General features: G+C 40.9%; 3 protein-coding genes across 12 annotated transcripts in view; 1 reads left to right on the plus strand and 2 right to left on the minus strand.

Annotated features, from left to right (window-relative positions):
• Positions 1-93: 93 nt before the first annotated feature.
• LOC309714276 (protein adenylyltransferase SelO-like) lies at positions 94-6,920 on the minus strand. 5 transcript variants are annotated; one of them, XM_082546582.1, is made up of 21 exons: positions 6,831-6,919; positions 6,193-6,250; positions 5,794-6,087; positions 5,591-5,709; positions 5,384-5,512; positions 5,220-5,284; positions 5,072-5,128; positions 4,668-4,727; positions 3,940-4,007; positions 3,706-3,793; positions 3,526-3,595; positions 3,378-3,450; positions 3,222-3,305; positions 3,000-3,129; positions 1,290-1,334; positions 1,125-1,206; positions 953-1,045; positions 704-780; positions 543-598; positions 352-431; positions 94-246 (listed from the first exon to the last, which is right to left on the minus strand). In XM_082546582.1, the coding sequence occupies exons 3-21, from the start codon at positions 6,023-6,025 to the stop codon at positions 124-126; spliced, it is 1,731 nt and encodes a 576-aa protein (XP_082402708.1). In that variant the 5' UTR covers positions 6,026-6,087; positions 6,193-6,250; positions 6,831-6,919; the 3' UTR covers positions 94-123. The 5 variants fall into 5 exon arrangements, with proteins under 5 accessions (XP_082402708.1, XP_082402707.1, XP_082402705.1 ...); XM_082546581.1 differs by having other exon boundaries at positions 555-598; positions 4,668-4,766; XM_082546579.1 differs by having other exon boundaries at positions 4,668-4,766.
• Positions 6,921-6,975: 55 nt separating this feature from the next.
• Positions 6,976-12,665, plus strand: pdss1 (prenyl (decaprenyl) diphosphate synthase, subunit 1; the record flags this gene model as incomplete). The annotated part of the gene is made up of 11 exons (XM_082546598.1): positions 6,976-7,131; positions 7,729-7,778; positions 7,915-8,047; positions 8,643-8,773; positions 8,915-9,056; positions 9,137-9,248; positions 9,329-9,438; positions 9,546-9,626; positions 9,730-9,843; positions 9,957-10,037; positions 11,579-12,665. 11 exons carry the CDS (start codon positions 6,976-6,978, stop codon positions 11,717-11,719), a joined length of 1,251 nt encoding a protein of 416 aa, XP_082402724.1. The 3' UTR covers positions 11,720-12,665.
• Positions 12,666-12,706: 41 nt separating this feature from the next.
• The window catches only part of abi1a (abl-interactor 1a), a 50,383-nt gene continuing 42,617 nt past the window's right edge, over positions 12,707-20,472 (minus strand). For 3 of the 6 annotated variants that reach the window (XM_082546585.1, XM_082546588.1, XM_082546586.1), the window contains 4 exons: positions 17,855-18,112; positions 16,391-16,477; positions 14,740-14,925; positions 12,707-14,650 (listed from right to left, as the gene is read on the minus strand). In XM_082546585.1, coding sequence (XP_082402711.1) covers positions 14,475-14,650; positions 14,740-14,925; positions 16,391-16,477; positions 17,855-18,112 — 707 coding nt within the window. In that variant the 3' untranslated portion in view covers positions 12,707-14,474. The remainder of the gene's footprint in view (positions 14,651-14,739; positions 14,926-16,390; positions 16,478-17,854; positions 18,113-20,472) is intronic. The other 3 variants (XM_082546589.1, XM_082546590.1, XM_082546587.1) reach the window with 2 other exon arrangements.

Raw genomic sequence — 20,472 nt, forward strand, 5'->3', positions numbered from 1 at the left:
TTACAGTAACCACCTGCAGTCGGTGCTTGTTTGTGGATCTCTTTGCCTTTTGGAGCAAATATATTGCCCAACAAATGACACATCACACCAAAATATGCTACAAGTTTTTTATTAGGAGGTAACTCATGACGAACAGCTGACCTTTAACCTCCTAGCCCACTGTGGAGGTCTTGCTGCATAGCCCGCCTCCTCTGCAGTCTCTTGTGTAACAAAGGGTGAGGACAGGATGTGGTGCAGCAGCTCCACCTAGTGGTAAAGTGGTAAAGTAAACTGTAGTAGAAACAAATCATAAACAACTTTGGGTGTCGTTTTATTTGTTTTGTGTGACAGGTCCTTTTATCAGACACATACCTCGGAAAAGTCATTCCTCTCAGCTTTCCTTATTGCAGACTCTGCCATCCAGTTCCTCAGCACATATCTCGGATTTACATCTGTAAAACATTTAATCCAATCAGATGTTTCTGTCACCACTGCATAACAAACATCTAAGAATATAAATATTTATATCCCTCATCGTTTAATCAACATTAAGATTTAGTTACAGTTTGATTTACTTTTCATCCTGTGTTGACGATCCAAATCGCTATCATCCTGCTGTCTGAACAGAAACAGAGGAAAGAGATTAATTCACAGCAACAAACATCCTGATGTCACACAAATGTAAATAAGTAAATTCAAAATGACCTCTCGTGACCTTCCTTACCTACTGAGCCGGAACAGGTACTTGTTAAGCCAATCAGAAAAGTGCTTGTGGTGTGATAGGTCATCAAGAGCCCACATCTGATTTAGAAATAATACAATCCTTTACATTTCCTGCATGCCTAATTATAAGAAATGCATGCTGTGCAAGGAAAGCTCAGTATTGGTACAACTGATTCAACAAATCGGCAAGCTTCACAACAAAATCTAGAGATTGAAAGGAACAACAACATTTTGTCACTTTTAGCTCCACCTGCGTGAAGTTCTTGTTAAGAAGCTGCTTGGCTGAAACTTCGCTGAGCTCCCTGAAGGTCATGGTGAAGTCAGACTCTGTGTCCTCCATCACCTGTAAAGGGAAAGTGAAATTACAGTGCAGAGAGTGAGACTAAACTGATTTAGAAGACTGAAACAAACTGTATAATCACCTTAAGCAGGAAAGCAATGAGGTCGTTATCGTCCTCATCTTCACCAAGAAGTCCCAGTTTTGCCTTAAATATCTGGTGAACCCTGAAGTGGAGACATGAATAAATGCAGTCTTGGCTTTGCTGCAGCATGAACACAAGTAAGATAACATTTCACATGAAGCTCACCTCATTTGGTAAATGTTGGCATATCCTTTAAGAATAATTTTCGCCCTGCAAAAAGTTAAGATGACAAGTTTACAATTTGACTTTATGAATTTCTTCAAATTAGAAAAGAAGTCACATTAATAAACTTGAAGGTGTAATAAGCAGCTACGTATATCCCACTGAACTTTTACCTCTTTTTTTTTTACCTATTTGCTTTTTCAATAGATTACAATATTTATGCAAAAAAGTAAGTAAACATTAGCATAAGAATTTTAGCATAAGAATTTTTTAGCATAAGAATTTTAGCGTTTTAGGTTGCATCATTGAATAGCTTCACTCAGGCTCTATTCTTGACCACTCCTCTAAACATCTCTTGACTGTCTCTACTGCCTAGTTTGAATTCACCTGCAATATTTTAATAAGATTTAAATCCAGTCTTTGATTACGCAGCTCATTATTTATACTTTTTGAACCACATTTGTGTTAGTTTTTTACGGTTTTCACGATCCACTGCAGCTTAAACTTTCAGATCACTTTGTCTTCCTCCACTCTTTGGAACATTTCCAGTCAACACAAGTTAAGTTATACTCCTGAACAGCTCCTAAAAACATTTGAATTGTCCGTCCAGAGAACATCATTCCAAAAGTTCTTGTATGTAGTTCAGCAATTGATACATCTCGTGACTTATTATCCATGGAATTTGTGCAATCTCTTCATGACTGTTACAGCCCTAGCAGGCCTAGTGTGTGTGTGTGTGTGTGTGTGTGTGTGTGTGTGTGTGTGTGTGTGTGTGTGTGTGTGTGTGTTGGTGGATGTGTCCTGTTTCCAACTGCAGTATAAAAGCTTGAGAGAAGCCCCTGAGCCTCAGAGTGTGGGTCAGCTCCAGTAGTTTTGTGATGTGTGTTTCTGCACTAGCAGTAAGTGGTTGTGTTCTCCATCCTGCAGAGGATTGTTCTGTGGTGTGTTTTCTTTTAGGGGCTATGAATGCATAGTTGTTGCCTTCTTTGAGCAGAATTGTTTTTCTTTGGTCTGTTTGTTAAATTCCCTTTTTTTTGCAGCACCTCTGTTTTGCTGACACCTTCATTTCTGTTGTTTGATTGAACTGTCTCTTTAAGTTGAACCTTTTAATAAAGTTTCTTTTAAAAACTGCATGGTTTGCTTTTTCACACAGATCTTCCCGTTGTTTTTGCTTTCATCCCCAGTTCATTTTCGAGGGATATAAAAACAACTATAGATGATTCGTCTCACAGGGAAAAATACATTTACAAGAATAATCCAGAACTTTTTTTGACACCTTAAAAAGATTTGAAGATATTTGTATGATGACAAGAAACACTAAATGGTTGTTTGCTTTGCTGGGGTCAGTTTTCATAAGAGGGATAGATTTAAAGTGAGGGGTGTACTTACTTTCCATGTGGCTGCTTTCATTTTGTTGCACTGTATGACTACTTTATTTCCACACTTTCTCAAAGAAAATCTTTAAAGATATATTTGAATTAAAATATGCTGAAAATAAATTGTGGGATGTATTATTCTTTTCACATCGCTTTGTGTGACTCTGAAGTTATTTTGCTCATGTTTCTGTGCTTTTGTTTTTCAGACAAACAAACAGGCTTCTGTAAGAATGAGCTAACAGCAAAGCTGTTCCAGTTTGTCGAAATGACAAAAAGAGTTCAAGTCCTATATTTAGTAAATCCCCCTTGAGACAAAGTGATGTTGTGGTATTCTTACTGTTTCTGTTGTGTCTGCGTAAGCACAGGAATCAGAGCCACCAAGAGTTTCTCTAGATTCAAGAGGCCAACATTTGCCTGAGCTCCAATGCTGTACCTGCCTTCATCATCAGATGTGTTGGGGATAAAATCTGCAACAAAAAGAAAAATATTTGTCTGAGAACTGACAGCAAGAGGATTTCAGTTATTTTGGAGTAAAAGCGACATGAAACAGTCTACACACTGGGGTTATATGACTCCATAAAGCCAAAGGGTCCGTAGTCGATGGTGATAGAAAGAAGACTGAAGTTGTCTGTGTTGCACACACCTGTGGTGAGAACAGCGACAGCTATAAGTAGCGTTGGTTTAAACTGTGTGATACGAATGTTCAGTTTCTCACCATGTGCAAAACCGACTGACATCCACTGGGCAATCAGATGTGCCGTTTCATTTACAACTGTGGAAAAAAACACCTGCAAAGAAAACCTCAATAGCTTATTTACTTAAAACAAAAGTGGTACATTCAGCTGTGCTTTTTTATTACTCACCAAATATTTTTCTGGGTTGTCTGGATTTATAAAAGGAAAATGTTCGTCTATCACAAAGTTCAACAGCTTTCTAAAACGAAAATAACGATAAAATAACATTACAAACACAACAGGACACAGAACAAAGCCAGATGTAAACAACTATGAAGTAAACTTTGTCATGTAACCAGGCAGTCTTACCTCAGAAGATTTATTTCTCCACTTTGAGACAAAATTTCTAAGGATCCAATCCGAAACCATGACTTGGCCAATCGCAGAACAACAGCTCCTGTGGGGAATAAAGAAAAGCTGAACCAGAACAAAGATTAAGGCAGCAGACAAAACATCTGCATAACAGTAACAAAAATTATGCTGGATTGTTAAAAAGTAATGCAGTTTGAAATAAAAGGCTCCAGTCATGGGTAAATCCTGTACCTCTCTCTGCTTTCACATTTCCATTGTAGAACTGATCCCTCAACACTGGCTCCTCACTGACAATCAGACTAAAAAAAGAATTAGCGGATAAATCTAAAACACATAACAATTAAATGGCGACAAAAATCACACGATTCACACAATTTCTGGGTTATAATTTCTTTAAAAACGTCTCTTTTTTTGCAAATGCCAAAAAAATGTTCTCGTCATATGAGTCAAGCTCGAATGACTTGAACTAATTTTATGTGAATGAATGAAATATAAATTGATAACACATTTCTGCACATCAAAAGTCCTGATTGACAGTTATTAGGGTAAAATTTGTAGTAGGTAAACCTGATCATTGCCTTGTGTGGATAAAAACACAAAGTCCAATGCCAGAAAAATTACTGCAAAAGCTACACGTTTTATGGTTTCGGCTAAACAGGGATGTCAACAGCCTTTAGCCCGAATCAATCACTTGCTGGGAGTTAATTAATGATAATACAGTGCCAAATCAGGTAAAGAAGCACTTGGAAGCCAAACATCCGTCTTTGCTACTGAATCTGAATCAGAGGTACCAAGAATGTTTGATTGCTTGTAAATGTCTGATTAAGCAAATTATTATTACTACATAGAATCATGGTAAAAACAAATAATTATCATCAACCAAACACATTTCTTTACTTTTTGTGCTAAGTTTGTAATCTTATACCAAACTTATAGCTCTCAAAATCATTTATTCTCACCTGGCAGCCCTGCTGGTGGGAACACCCAGGAAATGCATCGCTTCACTGCACAGGAACTCCCTGACAGAAGACCGGATTACAGCACGACCATCTCCTGACCTGCAGCCCGATGTGAAGTCATACTTTTTTGGTTGCATTGCATGACTGCACAATTCTACAGCCATGCATACTAATATTAATAGCCATGCGTACTACTTATTCATTTTTAGGGGTCATTACAGCAGATCATCTGCCTCCATGTCACCCTCTGCCTAGCATCCTCCTCTGCCGTCCTTCAAAACATCATAGACCCTACAATTAAAGCCCTTTCCTTCTCTTTAGCTATCTCCTAACACACCTGTATATTACTACAAATAATAAATGTAATAGCTATTGCACAAATATATGTACAAATAAATACAAACCTTGAATATGGTGTTTTTCCAGATCCTTTAAGCTGGAGTTCCCATACCTCCCCCTTTCTATGAAAATTGAGAAGGAAAATATGTAAAGGCTTGAAGTGGCAGAAAATTACTTAAAACATAAAAACATAATTTTAAAAAATTAACTTACTTGTTTGAATACTGACCAAGGAAATGAGCTCGACCATCCCCCAGCTGGCCTGCCCAGTAGCCAAACTATCGAGGAAAGTAAAGTGTGTCAAAAAGATCAACTCAGCAAATAAGCAAAAGCTTTATAGCTTTTAAAAAGTTATCAGGTATAAAAATCATTTATACCTGATGACCTCCATATCTGTGAGCAAGTGGCACAGACCCCGGCAGTAGTCTGCCACCACTCGCATAATGCAGAAAATCACCTGACCGAGTCACTGACGCATCTAAATCTAAGATCCCCTCGATGACATCCTGTTAAGACAATTTTAGACATAAATGAATTCACTATATTGTGAAATTACAGTGCTGATAGTGACATGGCATCCTCACCTTAGACGCTGCTGTCAACCTCAATGGACCTTTGAGTGGAGTTGGAATGGACTTGGAAAATATGCAGTTCTTCACAGTGCGAACAAAGTTGCCATCAACTTTGTCGATTGGGAGTGCCTCTGCAGAGAGGACAGAGGGGATTGTATGATAACATTAGCGCCTTCCTCTATATTTTGACCTGTAAGGACAAGAATCTGTTTTACCCAATAGCTTCTTGCAGGAGACTCTGAACTGGTTAAGGTCGTGCATGAGGCTTGAAGCATCCAAGGTCCACTTGGACTTCACAGTGTGCGATGACGATTGGCTGTTTGATGCGGTGTTGTGGTCACTGTGACACTCAGGACTTATATTTTGGCACAACTCCAGGACATATGCAGGTGTGAAGCTCGATGCTGCCACCAGAGCAAAGACTAGTGCTGTACAGGTGCTCCACATTTTCACAGATGGAGCAGCTGACTTATCGAATCAGGTTTCAACTTCTCTCTGGCATGCCCCACCTTAAGAAGGTTCGTACCAAACGCCCCACAGTTTTATCAATCATTAACTTTAAAAAAAAATCATATTATATTCTAGTTCATCTTAATTTTGTTTTATAGTTTCACCTGGTTATCCACATCCACAGCCCAGGGTTTGAGAAGTACTGCATTAAAGATAGCAGATCTGAGGGAAGCAATAAAAAAGGGTAAACCACACTTCCCCTTAGTGCTTATTCTAAGCCAAACAGCTGATATTTTACTTATGATAGTAAAAAAAAAGACTTAGTCACTATTAATAGGCTACTAAAGTGTTAAGTAAAATATAATTTTTGTTTGGCATTAAATGGAAATACTAGAGTGATGTAAAATGATCTTAAAATTGTATTTCAGGACTTTTAAACCTTAATCAGAGTAAAAAAATTATCAGTTGCACGTTACGTTTCATACACAATTCCTCCAATCAACTTTTAAGGGTTTTTTTAAACTATTAACTTACATAAATAACGAGTTAAACATGAACTAAACAACCTTAACTTTGTCTGTCAGCTCTACCGTATACCTGTAAATAACGATAGGGTAATTTTAGTTATTACGTTAGTTTATTATTACATATTACACCCCAAATAATAATAAAGTGTCATGAAAAGGCGAGAGCTAGCTTAGCTGTTAGCAACCCAGCAACTAGCCTCATCCCAGACACCCGTATATTATCTGAAGACGAGCTTGAAAACACATTTTCCAGCACTAGCTTGAGGTATGTATACCTAAATTATTGCGCATTTACTCTCTCCATCATTTCCTGCCTTCTGCTGCTCCTCGTTATGAGACGTCACCGGATATTCCTTTACTGTTTTTCCGGTTCACGTTGCGATATGTAACTTCCGATGCATGCTGTTAACCTAAGGTAACATGGCGGGGCCGTGGTGGAGGAAATGCCCGAGGTTGACCACGGGCTGCACGGCCACGAATATATTAGAAAATTTGTGGCACTTGAAGGGCAGGCCTGTGTCTTCCTCTGCATCCCTGTTGAGCCGGGCTTCCTGCATCCCCACGCCGGAAACCAGGGTGAGTTTGCGGTTAATAAAAAGCTGGAGAGCCGGCATGGAGGACTTTTCAAAACCAGGAAGGTCATACACTGCAGAGTGGTGGTTTAGAGGCAATGCCCACTTCTGCTTTATTCCACTATCTGTCATATCCCATGCCAGTGAAACTTTATTTACATTCCTCAGTAAAGAGAATTTTATATCTGTGTGTTTAAATGAAATGATTGGTGACTTGTTGAGCTCATAAAGGTTGAGACTTCCTGCTTGCACGTAAGCTGTCTTTGACTTGGCCAGCTGCCTGCCTCAGTTGCATTTGATTCATTCATTCGGCATTGACCCACATGTGCAACACTTCAGTTATATGAAATGTAACACGTGCATTTTAAACAGAAAACAATGTTTCTATCTTGTATCAATCCCAGTTAGTGTGAGCGTATTATTTTATTGTTCCTATGTTAAGTGAATGCACCCAGGGCTTAAAATCTGGGTCCATAAATAACTGATCCTGTGTAGGTTTAAAATTGTTTAATAACAATAACTCCAGGGTGCTAGAGCCTCTGCAAACCTGATGTGCTGCACATGCCCGAGCTCATCTTTATGACCTCATTTTCAATTTCAGCCGCCAACACCTGCACAGATAAACATGAAAGCAGGAAACTTTCTAATCAGGTGAGTTGTTAGGTAGTCCAGCTAAGTAGTGATTTTTACATTTTATTTATTAATATATTTTAGGAGATATATCTTTTGTGCATTTCAAATCACACGTTCAGTTTCAGCATAAATATTTGCATATCTTTCTTTCCAGACACCAGTCACGGTTGCTGCTTCCAACACTACAGTCTTGCTGTTGCAGAGCGACACACAGTGACACAAAGCCCAAGGACCCCTTCACGTTAGCCCAGAAAGACTTGACGAGTTTATATGACGACATCAAAAAAGTAAGTCTTCAAAGAGATCAGTCCAATTTAGCTTTCAAATAGAATAGTTGTGCTGAAGCGATTGTTGTGCTGTATTCTGTTTTGTGTTGCATCCCTTTCTCTGGTCACTTCTCGAAAAGTAACAGCTTCAGCTCACATTTATTAGTTTTTCAACCCAATTTTAAGGTTGAACAAATCAGTAGTTAAATCCAGATGTTTGCAAAGCACACACTTTATCTTTAATGCAGTCAGGATTCATTCACTAATACTGGCAGGTTTTTACCTTCTTACTACTTATTAACCACCAAGCCTGTTAGCTTTCCCATTCAACTGTACTCTGAATTTCTCCTTGAACCAGTCTGCCTCCCCTCTCACCCGCCAACAGAGCAAAGCCACACCCTTCTTTCACAATAGGGGTTTTAAGCTGCTAAAGAACGTAGAGAAAAACTAAAAGGAAGTCTGTCTGAGATATTTTTGCAATAGCTGTGACAAATTAATGAAGGCTTTTTGGGTCAGAGTGGGCGGTTTCCTGCCCTGTGGTGATTGGCAGATTTCTTTCTGCACAGCGGTTGTTTATGGCGGAAATAAAACGCTTGCTTTTTACTGTCCTTTACAGGAGCTGTTTGTGTCCAAAGTAGAGCTGAAATCTCTGTGTGAATACTATTTCGATGGCAAGGGGAAGGCCATCCGACCAATGATAGTGGTACTGATGGCTCGCGCCCTTAACATCCACAGCAACAGAGCCGGGTAAACGACTCTAAACTCAGTTGTATTTTGCTCTGCGACACACGGGTCAGAGTCCTGATTGCACCGTTATGACAAACTCTTTTGTTTCAGATAATTGCATTTGACTTCCTCCTGTTTGCTGTCTGCGTTTGTCCATTTTAGAGATTTGCTCCCAGGGCAGAGGGCCATCGCTATGATCTCTGAAATGATTCACACTGCCAGCCTGGTGCATGATGATGTCATAGATGGATCGGATAAGCGAAGAGGGAAGAGAACAATTAATGAAGTGTGGGGTGAAAAAAAGGTAAAGGAGATAAAATCGTTTGGTCTGATATGTTTTTCCGAACCACCCGCTCGTATATCATTCGGCCTCCTCTCTTCCAGGCTATCTTAGCCGGAGATTTTATCCTCTCGGCTGCCTCAATGGCCTTGGCTCGTATCGGTAACATCACAGTGGTGAAAGTTTTATCTCAGGTCATAGAGGACCTGGTGCGAGGTAAGTCACGATGAGCCGAGAACCAGCATGCAGAAGAACTGGCCGGAAGAATGCATTTACATATAGCCTTGTGATTGCAGGTGAATTCATGCAGTTGGGTTCCAAAGAGAATGAGAACGAGCGATTCAAACACTACCTCGAGAAGACCTTCAAGAAGACAGCAAGTCTTATTGCAAACAGTTGTAAAGCAGTATGTACGTTCTGTCTTCACATAAATAGCAGAGAGATGGAGAAAAGCCTCGTTTTCTGCACTTTTTAATGTTTTTTTCGTTGACTGTCTGCACTCTTTCATTTAAGGTTTCCATTCTGGTAAACTCTGATCCTGAAGTGCATGAAATAGCGTACCAGTATGGGAAGAATGTTGGCATTGCATTTCAGGTACAGGCTGTTAAGCAAAGTGTCGCCCTCAGTGATGAGCAAATATCAGTAATGATTTTTTGCACAGTAGTTATGTAATAAGGCGGTTTGTTTTGTCCTGTAGCTGGTGGATGATGTTTTGGACTTCACATCTGGAGCCAGTCAGCTGGGGAAGCCCACAGCAGCCGATTTGAAATTGGGTTTGGCTACTGGTCCGGTCCTGTTTGCTTGTCAGCAGGTGAGACACCGCCACCATCGCTCTTACTCAGGACATGCAGACAAACTGTGCACCACTAGGTGAATGAGATGGACTGCAAACTGTCTTTAGTTTTTATCTGTTTGTCATTTCAGTTTCCTGAGCTTCATGCAATGATCATGAGACGTTTCGCCTCCAAAGGAGACGTAGATCGAGCCTGGCAGTACGTCCTTCAGGTATGAGCCGTAATACACCATAAGTGAAAGCCTTAAAGGTCCAACCAAAAGAAGGGCTCTCTTAATAACATTTATATTAAAAAATAAAATGATGTGAAATTAGCTTCTTAAAAGTCATGACACATGCATGTTGAAATAGATTTGTTTATAATAAAACACTGTACATAAATTTTACAATAAACGTTTTATTGTGTACAAATAAAGAGCAGAGAGAGATCTAAAAGCGATGCAAAGAACTTTACCTAGTCTGAAGTGACGCTGTAGGTCAAAGTCTAACAATCTGCACTCTGAAACTAACGATGGTAGGATGGTTTTATAGATTTTTGGAAATGCATTTAAAAATCCTAAGTCTCATTTACAGAAGTAGTCGAACTCACTCGGTACTTTTAGCAGCACTGTCACTGTGGTGTAAACTGTGCGAGCACAAATCGCACCTGGATTTGTGCAGATCCTCCAAAGATTGGTCAGATTAGATGTGAAAGTGCTTAAACTGTCATCTTCAGGGTCTCTCCTCAGATGTTCTTTGGGCTTTAGATCTGGGATTTGGCCGAATCACTCAAAGACAGAGACTTGTCCCAGTGCGTCCCTTAGAGAGGGATCGGTCCTGATTATTAAAAACGCTGTGGAGTGCCTTGGTCAAGGACATTTTCTGAAGCAAGAATTTAATCCGGTCTTACTTGTGCTTTAAGGTGAACTCGCTTCCTTTATTCTTTTATGAATTTCTCCCTTATTGCATGATGCTGCCACACCGTATTTAACCATAGGGTTGGTATAACCAGGTTATGAGCAGTGCCTGCTGTAATATTTAATCATTCACAAAAGGCTGCAAAACTGTAACCAGAAGTAGGTGTTTAGTAAACGAAGCTGAGCTCTGCGTGACAAAAAAAGCAGTTGTCAATGATTTTAGTGTTTTATTGTTGATAGCAGAGCCAGAGCAGACTTATCTGCTCTGGCTCTGATAAGTATTAGCTATCGTCCAGTATTAGCTACTTGCTGATAGTATCAGCATTTATAGCAGTTGATAAATGACTTTTTTTTTTTTTTTTAAAGGATAGGAGAACCGCCCTTCGACCATGTTATGAGTGGCAGATGCCGGTTGCCAGCTCACTGGTTGAGCAGGTGCCCATATGCCCTCTGGCTGAAATGCAGCGGCCCGGGTTCACATCCAACCTGCAGCCTTTTGCTGCCTGACTTCTTCTTCGTGTCCCCTCTTCACTGCTAACCGATCACTAAAGAAAAAAGGCCCGCCTAAAAAGCAAAAAAATACATAAAAATAAAAAAATCTGTGCATTGAAGTTATGTAGTTTCTCCACCAGAGGGAGCTGTGCAGCTTCTCTGTTGACAACATGTTTGGAACGAGCTGATCCAAGCAGACACATTTAGATAAATAAATGATAAATGTTAGGGAGACTCTGCTAAAAATATTTAGAAAAATAATTTTTTTTAATTACCACATATCTGTATTGGTCAGTCTTAAAAATCCGATATAGGTTAATAGATTAAAAACTTTAATAATGTGAGTGCTCCTCCTTCTGTTTTAGAGCAATGGTGTGCAGCAGACCAACTACCTGGCCCAGCACTACTGCAAAGAAGCAATCAGGCAGATCAGTAGGCTCAGGCCATCCCCAGAGAGAGACGCCCTCATCAGGCTCACAGAGATGGTGCTAACCAGAGACAAATGATCCTCCTCTGCTGGGCTTCTCTTCAGGCAGCTACTCCAGGGGAGAGGACAGCAATTTACCTGCCACCCTTAGGTCCTTAGACCAGCAGGGTTGGGCAAAAATAGCGAGGGAGGCAACAGGAGTTTGGTTTGGATGGACCTCTGGTGCTGATCTGAGTGCCAACTCTGGCTTAACAGAACAAAACGGCAAGCAGGGGTCTCTGATCTGAATCGTGGCGCTTTCCTCTTGACTTGAGGTTTGGTATTAAGGATGCACAGATTTATTTTTTGTATTTTTTGGGCTCATTCTGATGTTTAAAATTTTAGTTTGACTGAAACCTGATGCCAATGCCAATATTTATTTTGTTGTTGATAACAAGAATCATCATAAAAAGAAGAATTTTAAAGTTTTTCAGCTCCTCGTCAAACGGTCTTTGAACATTTAACAGGCCAAAGTTGGTGCAACACAAATGTTACCAGATTTGTTGAAAGCCCCAAACCAGGCCATTAAATTTGTGCATCCTTACGAAGCGCAAGTAAACTTGGTATTTAGGCAAATTGTGATGTTTGAGTTTCTTACAGGAAACGTACTTATTCATTTACATATCATACAACTGAAAACTGCAGCTGAACCCTTCACTGCTTACAGTACTGTAACTGCAAAAGCCTCCCGTGGCTCAGACTAGCCGACTGTGAGTGAACAGTTTGTTACCTGCTGGTCCTGAGCTGCGACCGAGGCGTTGCAACATCTGTGTAATTCCAAAGGAGAGGGAAGTGCATCGTTGTGTACTCGCTTGGATCCGTCCTCACCTCAAAGGCCAATCAGTCACGTGTCTTTCTTTTCCACTCTGAAGTGTTATATGGTTACTTCTGTGATGCAAAGTGTCCTGTAACGACCACGGCCTTAACATCTGCAATGACTGTGCGCTCAATAAACCAACTGCTTCATTTTTTTTTATTTCATTCAATCTGAAGCTTTGGTTCCTTGTCAAAAGTAATGACACGCGCATGTTGTACATAGATTTGTTTATTATAAAACACTGTACATAAATTTCTCAATCAACATTTTATTATGTACAAATGAAGGGCAGAGAGAGATCTATGATGAAACTGAGCTGGAAATAAAAGAAAGTGGGTGAACGGTGACCACAGCAGGTAGCGGTTTAACACTGCATTTGGAGGTCATGTTAGATGACAGAACCAGCATGAAAAAGTACAAGATGATGATTCTTATACCTGAGAGACACCTACGTATGGACTGGCTGATTTATACTGGAGATAATGTATTATATACACCCGTGCAGCCCAGAGGATTACACGTTCCTAGCAGTCAGCGCGGTCTTTGAACCCAGACGGGGCCAGTGGTGCTTTGAGAAGACCGAGGAGGTACTAGTTGCTTAAATGGTCTACGTTATCACATCTGAATTGTCACGTGGCAGTTTTGGGGCAGGACGATTCCACTCTCAGGTGACAAATTGCAGGAAGTGTTTGCCAGGCTAACAGAGAGGTTAAAACAATTTGCGGTTTTCATGATTGTGATGAGATCTGGTGACTCCAAAGGGCATAATCACAGTTTTCATACACAAATGATCCAGTGACCCCCTCTGTGCCCGTGATTATTAGTAACCTAGAAAGGGTTAGAAATGTTTCAACACTTAGTAAGAAAAAAAACCCTGTGCTGTGGTTGTCCTCATCTTTACTTTGCTAAAATTGTAGTGCACAGGTTCAGAAGCAGGGCACAAAAGACAAGGTTTGAGGACCTAAACAGTCCCTTCACGTTAAGGTTGGGGGTCACGGGTTCATGTTTTTCATTTAATTTGTCACCCATATGCACAGGAATGATATTCCTGCCAGTCACCGAAAGATCTTCCACATTTTCTGCATATAAAATTAACAGTGAATCCTAAAATGCTCCATAATAAGCTGAAAATGGATGGAATGTCTTTGCTTTAGATGGACCCAAATTCATGAAATTTAAAAGAAGGCGATAAAAGGGACGAGCCTGTCATTTACTTCAGTTTTTTAAAGAAGTGATTTCAACAGTGTAATGAGAAAGCAAAGGTGTATACATTTACAACATAATGGAAGGATAATGGCAATAAACTTAAAATTACATTAGCTCTTGAAAAATTTTTCCATGCTTTGACGCCGAGACTGATTTTCCCGCAGTAAGTTTTCTTTCCTTTGAAATACGATTTACAGTATTTATTTGCGAATCACCAACAGTCCATCTGTCATTTACAGAGTTGAGGAGGAGGAGGGCGGCACCACTAATGAAAAGCATCATATGATCGACATTCACTGAATTTACATTACAGAACCCCCCCTTCCCTCCCGGAGTGGCTGCAGCTCGGATTATGTACAACCAACGGTACAAACACTTCCACTGAAGGTGCTTACGTTACATTTTTATTTGTTCCATCGAAACCTAAAAACTCTTGTTCACAAAGTGTTTTGTTCAGGCAAGATCTCACCGTACATCCTTCAACTGTGTGAGCATGTGCAGTCCAATTCATTAAAAAAAAAAAGTTTATTTTACATGTTCCTTAAATGTTCCCCACCTGTCCATAACACCAAAATTAACTAAATAGATATACCTTTGTCATTTTATTTGCAATCAGTAAGGGAAAAACATTCCGTCACATCAAAAGAAAAAGGGCGGCGGGGGGGGGGGATCACGTGGTTATGCATCTCGGGAGTCAGATTTCTGCCGTCAGTCTCTCAGTGGATTGTGATATGACTGAATAAATATGCTGTACTTTAACTGAAAGGTCCCTTCAGTCGGCGTAGTGCATGATGGACTCCACGTAGTTGCCGGGGAAGAGGCCGGTGGTGCCGTTGCACACGCCTTCGAACCAGCCGTCGTCGTTCTTTTTGATGACGTAAATGATGGCGCCCTCCATGAAAGTCAGCTCGTCGTCCTTGTCCTTGGCGTAGTCGTAGATGGCCACCACTGCGAACAGGAAGGGAAAAGGTTTGCTCTTGGACTCTGTACCCAACGGCAGGACTTCGCCTGCAAATACTTAGAAACGTTAAGCAAACCTTTCTCGATGTAGCTCTTGGGAGCCCACTGGGGGTCTCCGTCGGCGTAGGGGTCGTTGTAGTGCACGACTGCGGCGTCTTCCTCCTCGTAATCCACCGGAGGAGGCGGCGGAGGCGGTGGCGAGTCGTCAAACATGGGCATGTCATCTGGAGGAGGAGGTGGAGGAGGAGTAGGAGTATCTGCAACTATTGAATGGACATCAAAAGTGAGACTCGTTTTGGTTGGAGTCACAAGATGTCCTTGGTGATAGAGGTGGCGGCAGTGGGAGAATCATGCATAAGAAATAAATCAAGGCATGCAAAGTTTGTCTGACAATCAAGCAGGCTGCAAGGCTTCTCACAACTGACATGCCGTATGTGTGCGAACCTCTCAAGTGGCTCATGTAGTTTGTGCTCCTGTTGTAGCTTTGAACATCGCTTCACATGCATATGCAGAAAAAAAGGACACCTATATATATTATTTGAGCACTTAAATAATGAAAAATACACTCCAAGTCATGCCATTTAGTAGGTTAGAGCTGACGGCATCCACTCCAGGACAAGAAAAGGTATGAAAACGTATACAGACTGCATCTGACACTATAACAAACTGAAAATATGACGCCGTACTGTCTAGAATATACAGTTAAAGTGTTGGATGCTGACATTAAACACGGCCAACAGGGTCACTGTTTGCTAAATTCTCTGCTTGGTGTCAAAAAGATGGAATTTCCTTACATGGGTATATCAGGCACACCTCATCCATCTGACTCTGAGGTTTACAATATTTACAATTTCATTTTTGAGACCAACAGCACCCAAAAGCCAAGGTGGATATGTGTGTGTGTGTGTTACTTCAAATTGAGCTCACTGGCACGTCTGTCTAATATTGGTGAGACCAAATCAGACCAAACAGTTACTACAGTTTCTGTGCAGACGTTTTGCAAACACAACATAGCTACCAGGGTTTGTTTAAGAATCTTGTTAACACTTAACAATTGCAGTTGAGAGTAACAGCAGCTTAGAGGGCCCGGTGGCGCCAGTGTCCGGCAGCCTCGCCTCTGTCAGTGCGCCCCAGTTACAATGTAACTTGCCATCACCAGTGTGTGAATGTGTGTGTGTGAATGGGTGGATGACTGGATGTGTAAAGCGCTTTGGGGTCCTTAGGGACTAGTAAAGGTCTTTGCTTTGCTAACAAAGTGTGAATTAAGGAGTTTCAATACAGGCCACTATAAAATAAATAGTTTGTGGTATCAGCAAACTATCCAGAGCTATTCTAGTGAAGTTTACCATTAATATATTAGTTCCCTTTCAATAAATGAGCATATGGCAGGTTTTGGATCAGAGGGGACAGCAGAGAGTGGTGACCTTTGGCACGTTTTACCCTAAACATCATCAATGACTTTAGCGTAACTCTATAGTGCTACAAGTACTCTGTATTATACCTCTATAGTAGTGTAGATTTGTAGCTGCAGAAACAAAGAAACGAAACTATAAGTTGCCTAATAGAAGCTTACATAATGAGTGGAATCTAGTAAGAATCAGTTCAGTTTTGGAAGAGGACGTATTAAACAGGATGAACACACAGTGCATGCTCTGTGTTTGGGAGTTGGAACAGTTGGCGCAGATAACGAGGAAAGTGCTGTGTGTGTGTCTTAGCCTCTTCACTTACTGCTCTCCTGCATCCTGGCCACAAAGCCAGTCAGAGGTATCTGTGGAGTCAGCTGGGGCATGGGGGGAGGAGGAGGAGCGATAGACACTGAAAGCCAGCGGAGAAAAGGGCAGGAAGGCCGACAGAGTGAGCATCAGAGAAGGAGAAAAAGACAAAGCCCATCAGTCACCAAGAAAGACAGTTCAGGGTCCAACCCAACCCCCAAGCAAACAACAGTCAACACAGACACACTGCAAGAACTGGGAGCATGTACACATCTAACAAAAGCACAGTTAAGCACTATACTGGAAGACTGATCGTTTAAATAAGTTAATTTTTTTTTTCTTCTATTTGACAGAGATCACAGATCAGACGCAAACATGAGCTGAAAAGTTCAGCAGCATCTGCGACTGTGATGAGATTCACATGGTATCAGGGGATCATTAGAGCAAGAGGATAAAAAGCAGATTATGTTTGATTTCTGTCGATCAGACAGTTTCCTCTAAATCGAAAGAAAACAGGGGACTTCTAATAGCCACAAGGGGGCAGTATTTACTTTAGATGTCTCATCCTGAACTCATGTGAAGCAACTCCCTACAGACCTGTTTTAGTAATGTTAACACTACTTTAGATTCTCATGTTAGTTTTCCTCAGATCACATGATTAATTTTAGGTTAAATGCTGTGAATAAGTAATAGTCAAGAACCAGTGTTTCAGAAAATATCACTTTTAGGCTTCAGGCAATGACAAAGCTACCAGGAATCTGCAGATGTGCAAGAAAGACCACATGTGATGTGTAAATTCTCTCTGAATGAAGTGTTTGGAACGGAACGGGCACATCTGCACATCTGGAGGTCATCTGGCTTGCACTGTGATCTGTATAAATGGGATCCATACAGCGTGAAAAGGCCACCTAACTATTCCTGCTATCTCAAGCTGCAAGTCTACCCTTTAAAAAGAGACTTAAAAATCAATGATGCCTGTGCTTTGCCTTTATTTTCTTGATCCCACCTAATAAATCTGTGCAAAGAGATCTCTTAGCAATATAGGCATAATTGAAGTGAGGTTAACAGCTGACCTAACTGCAGTACAATACACAGCCAGTAAACTTTGCCTAAGTTTTTACAAGATGCCAAAGACCGACTCTGCGCTGCTAGCTAATATTGATTGCCTGCATTGCATCTGTGTACAAATCCAAGGATGAGGCATTCTGCATCAATACTAAAGACGCCCCACAGTTGGATAAAAAGCCTTAACCTGCACTTTCAGATTAAAAACAAACGTCAATAGTTCTGTGAAGAACTCGGCCTGACCTTCAGAAAGCACTGATTTACTTGAAAATATAAAATATAAAGATTTTGTGTGTGCCTACAAAGGTTAGTTCGCGTCGGGTGCATGATTTGGGAAGAATGTGAGGTTGTGTGTCCTTCAGTGACAGCTCTGGATCTAGAAAGCAGTTGGGAGCTGGAGACAAGAGGGCCTTACTTGAGTTCTGACCATAGCCAGGAGTGCCTCCATTAATATGAGGCTGCTGTTGCTGCTGTTGTTGTTGCTGCTGTTGTTGCTGCTGCTGCTGCTGCTGCAAGGAGAACTGCGAAGTGACCGACGGCGCCCGCCGGTAGGTGCCCGTGGCCGAAACCATAGAGACAGAGGAGTTGGAAGAGTTGTGCCGCGAAATCTGCCGCGAGATGGTTCCAAACTGGGACATTGGAGCGGGTCCCAGACCAGGTCCAGGGGCCACAGCTAGAAACCCCAAGGACGGGGAGGAAAGAGAGGAAAGCCAAGCACGGTAGCAAAGGAGGGAAGAAGGTTGGAAATGAGAGGGAAGGGGGAAACCAACCAAAACATGAATCATCAACACCGTGTGAGATAACATGAGCTTTTAAATTCTGATCAGAGCCCCCTGCCTATTAAAAAATGTTAAAGTTAGTCAACAAAAGTCAGAGGAAGCAGGTGATCTTGGGGAAGCAACAGAGATTGTAATTTGGTTATAAAAGTAACAGACACTTCATGAAGAGTTTCGTCAACAAGTTATCTTAAATGTAGCTTTCTTAGACAAGAAGGAAAGGAAGGATCGATTGAGGAATAAGAACGCAGCAACAGAACAGATGGATCCTGCAGGTTTTTGCTGAAGCAACAATTAAAACAGGGATTTCAAACTCATTTTATATGCCACGCTTTGATGTGAAGTGAGCTGGACCAGTGAAACTGCATGATAAATGTATGAAGCAAACAAAAGGTTCCCACAGTTCATTGGTCAGGGTGTCCTGTAAGTATAGATTTAGAATATGAAGCTTTCATTGATTCACTTTGGTGTAGTATAGATGGCAGTGGGTGTGTGGGGGATCTTTATCAACAGGAAAAACTGTTCAAAATCTTTGCCCTTCATTCACATTTTCTTAAGTTGTCATGGATGCAGAATTGGAGTCTTTACAAAGCCGATTCAGGCCCGCGGGCCGTATGTTTGACACGGTTTAAAAGACTGCAGGTAGCATTTAGGATTACGTGCATCACTACACTGCCATCAAAGAATAACTGAAGCATCTCTGTGAACAACAGCTTTAAAAACAACAACAACAAAGAACTATTTGAAGATTGAAGCAATGTGTGCGGCTGTGGCGACAAAAATAGAGAGGGCGAGGAGGGGTTTAAGTTTTTTTCTGCCTTTCTTTCTTCTGCTCGAGCATTTCCTGCTCACATTTCTAGATAATATACATCCTCTCGGGAGAGATAGGAATGGGTGGGACCAGAGGAAGTAAAGATTCAGAGGAAAACAACCACAAATAAACTTCGCTACAGTGTCACCAGCAGAATAATTATAAGTGGAAAATAAAGAGTCTGGTGATGTTCAGATGATAAAATGTGCACAATTCAAGTGATCATCTCGGCCACAAAGATTACCAGAGTCGATGAGCGAAGAGCGGCTGCTGCTCAGGCTTAGACACTTACCGGTGGACACCGATGAAACAGCTGGATGCTTTACGCTTTACAGAGCTCGGACTCTAAATCAATCCCAGCATCACGAATCTGTGATTCAGAGGCCGTGTAAATTAAAGCTACATCAGGCACTGCTGAGTATCTGAAGCACCCAAAAGGCTGGCTGAATGGTTTGGGGAGTCCATTACCCTGAAATCATTATGTGGCATTTGCTGTGGCTCAAACAGTCTCCATACCGAGTCACTGCTTTACTTTCTACCAGTGAAAATCATTAGCATCTCTGAATTCAACTTACCCACTCCCTAAACCTGTTGCAAAGACGCATTGAGCACAGTGTTCAATAAAAGGCAACTAATTACTTAAAAACATAACAGGGTTTCCAATAAATCAGGTTTAGAGGGACAAATTAGCTTTAAATGTATTAGATGTGATGTGTTGTTTGACCCCTCGGTCTAACAATGCTGGTGCAGCAATTGTAATTTTAAAAGTTAGGCCCAATAGGAACGTTTGACTTTTTATACTACATCTGTCTAAACAGACCGCACCCTGCATCAGCAAGTTATCTTTAGCTTTGCCCGCTGATGGGTGAACATTTACAGTAACGACCGAGTTTGGGGATGTGTCAATCTTTTTTTGCAACTTTGCAAAAATAGTTTTTCTGTTTCATCACAGACTATGATCACAGCTAATGCACACGCAAATAGAAAGTAGCAGCGATGCGGCACAGAGACGGCTGACAATCAAATGGAGAGATTTAAAGATGCAAACTCATCTCAAATCGTAGCCACGCCGATTACCAATTAAAAGGGTTAATTATGAAACCAGAGTCTGGAATGTCCACAACCAGCTTACAGCTTTAAATGTGAATGATCTTGAGTTCAGGAAAGTGTTGCCTGATGCAGCTTTAACCACAATCATGTTTATGGAAATTTAAAAAAAAATAAATCAAATGAGCCACATACTGTACCTGCAGTAGAAGTCTCAAAGTCACGTTTCTGTACATCTGTACAGATTTGAAATAAAAACTTATTTTATTATCCACAACAGCTTGAGATTAAAATGTAAAGGACCAATTTAAGAGAAATTACAGGCACTAATTAACTTTAGCCAGGCCCTAGGTGACATGAGACTTCTGTATTAACCGATTACACTTCAGTGAAGAAGAG

This window comes from Aulonocara stuartgranti, assembly GCF_965226115.1.
Source record: "Aulonocara stuartgranti genome assembly, chromosome: 9".
Lineage (NCBI taxonomy): Eukaryota > Metazoa > Chordata > Actinopteri > Cichliformes > Cichlidae > Aulonocara > Aulonocara stuartgranti.

Coding starts and splice junctions, on each gene's coding strand:
- LOC309714276 (XM_082546579.1), bottom strand. CDS start 6,025: ATGTGGAGCACCTGTACAGCACTAGTCTTTGCTCTGGTGGCAGCATCG. Junction 5,513..5,590: donor GGTTGACAGCAGCGTCTAAG/GTGAGGATGCCA, acceptor TTGTCTTAACAG/GATGTCATCGAGGGGATCTT. Junction 5,129..5,219: donor CTTGGTCAGTATTCAAACAA/GTAAGTTAATTT, acceptor CAATTTTCATAG/AAAGGGGGAGGTATGGGAAC.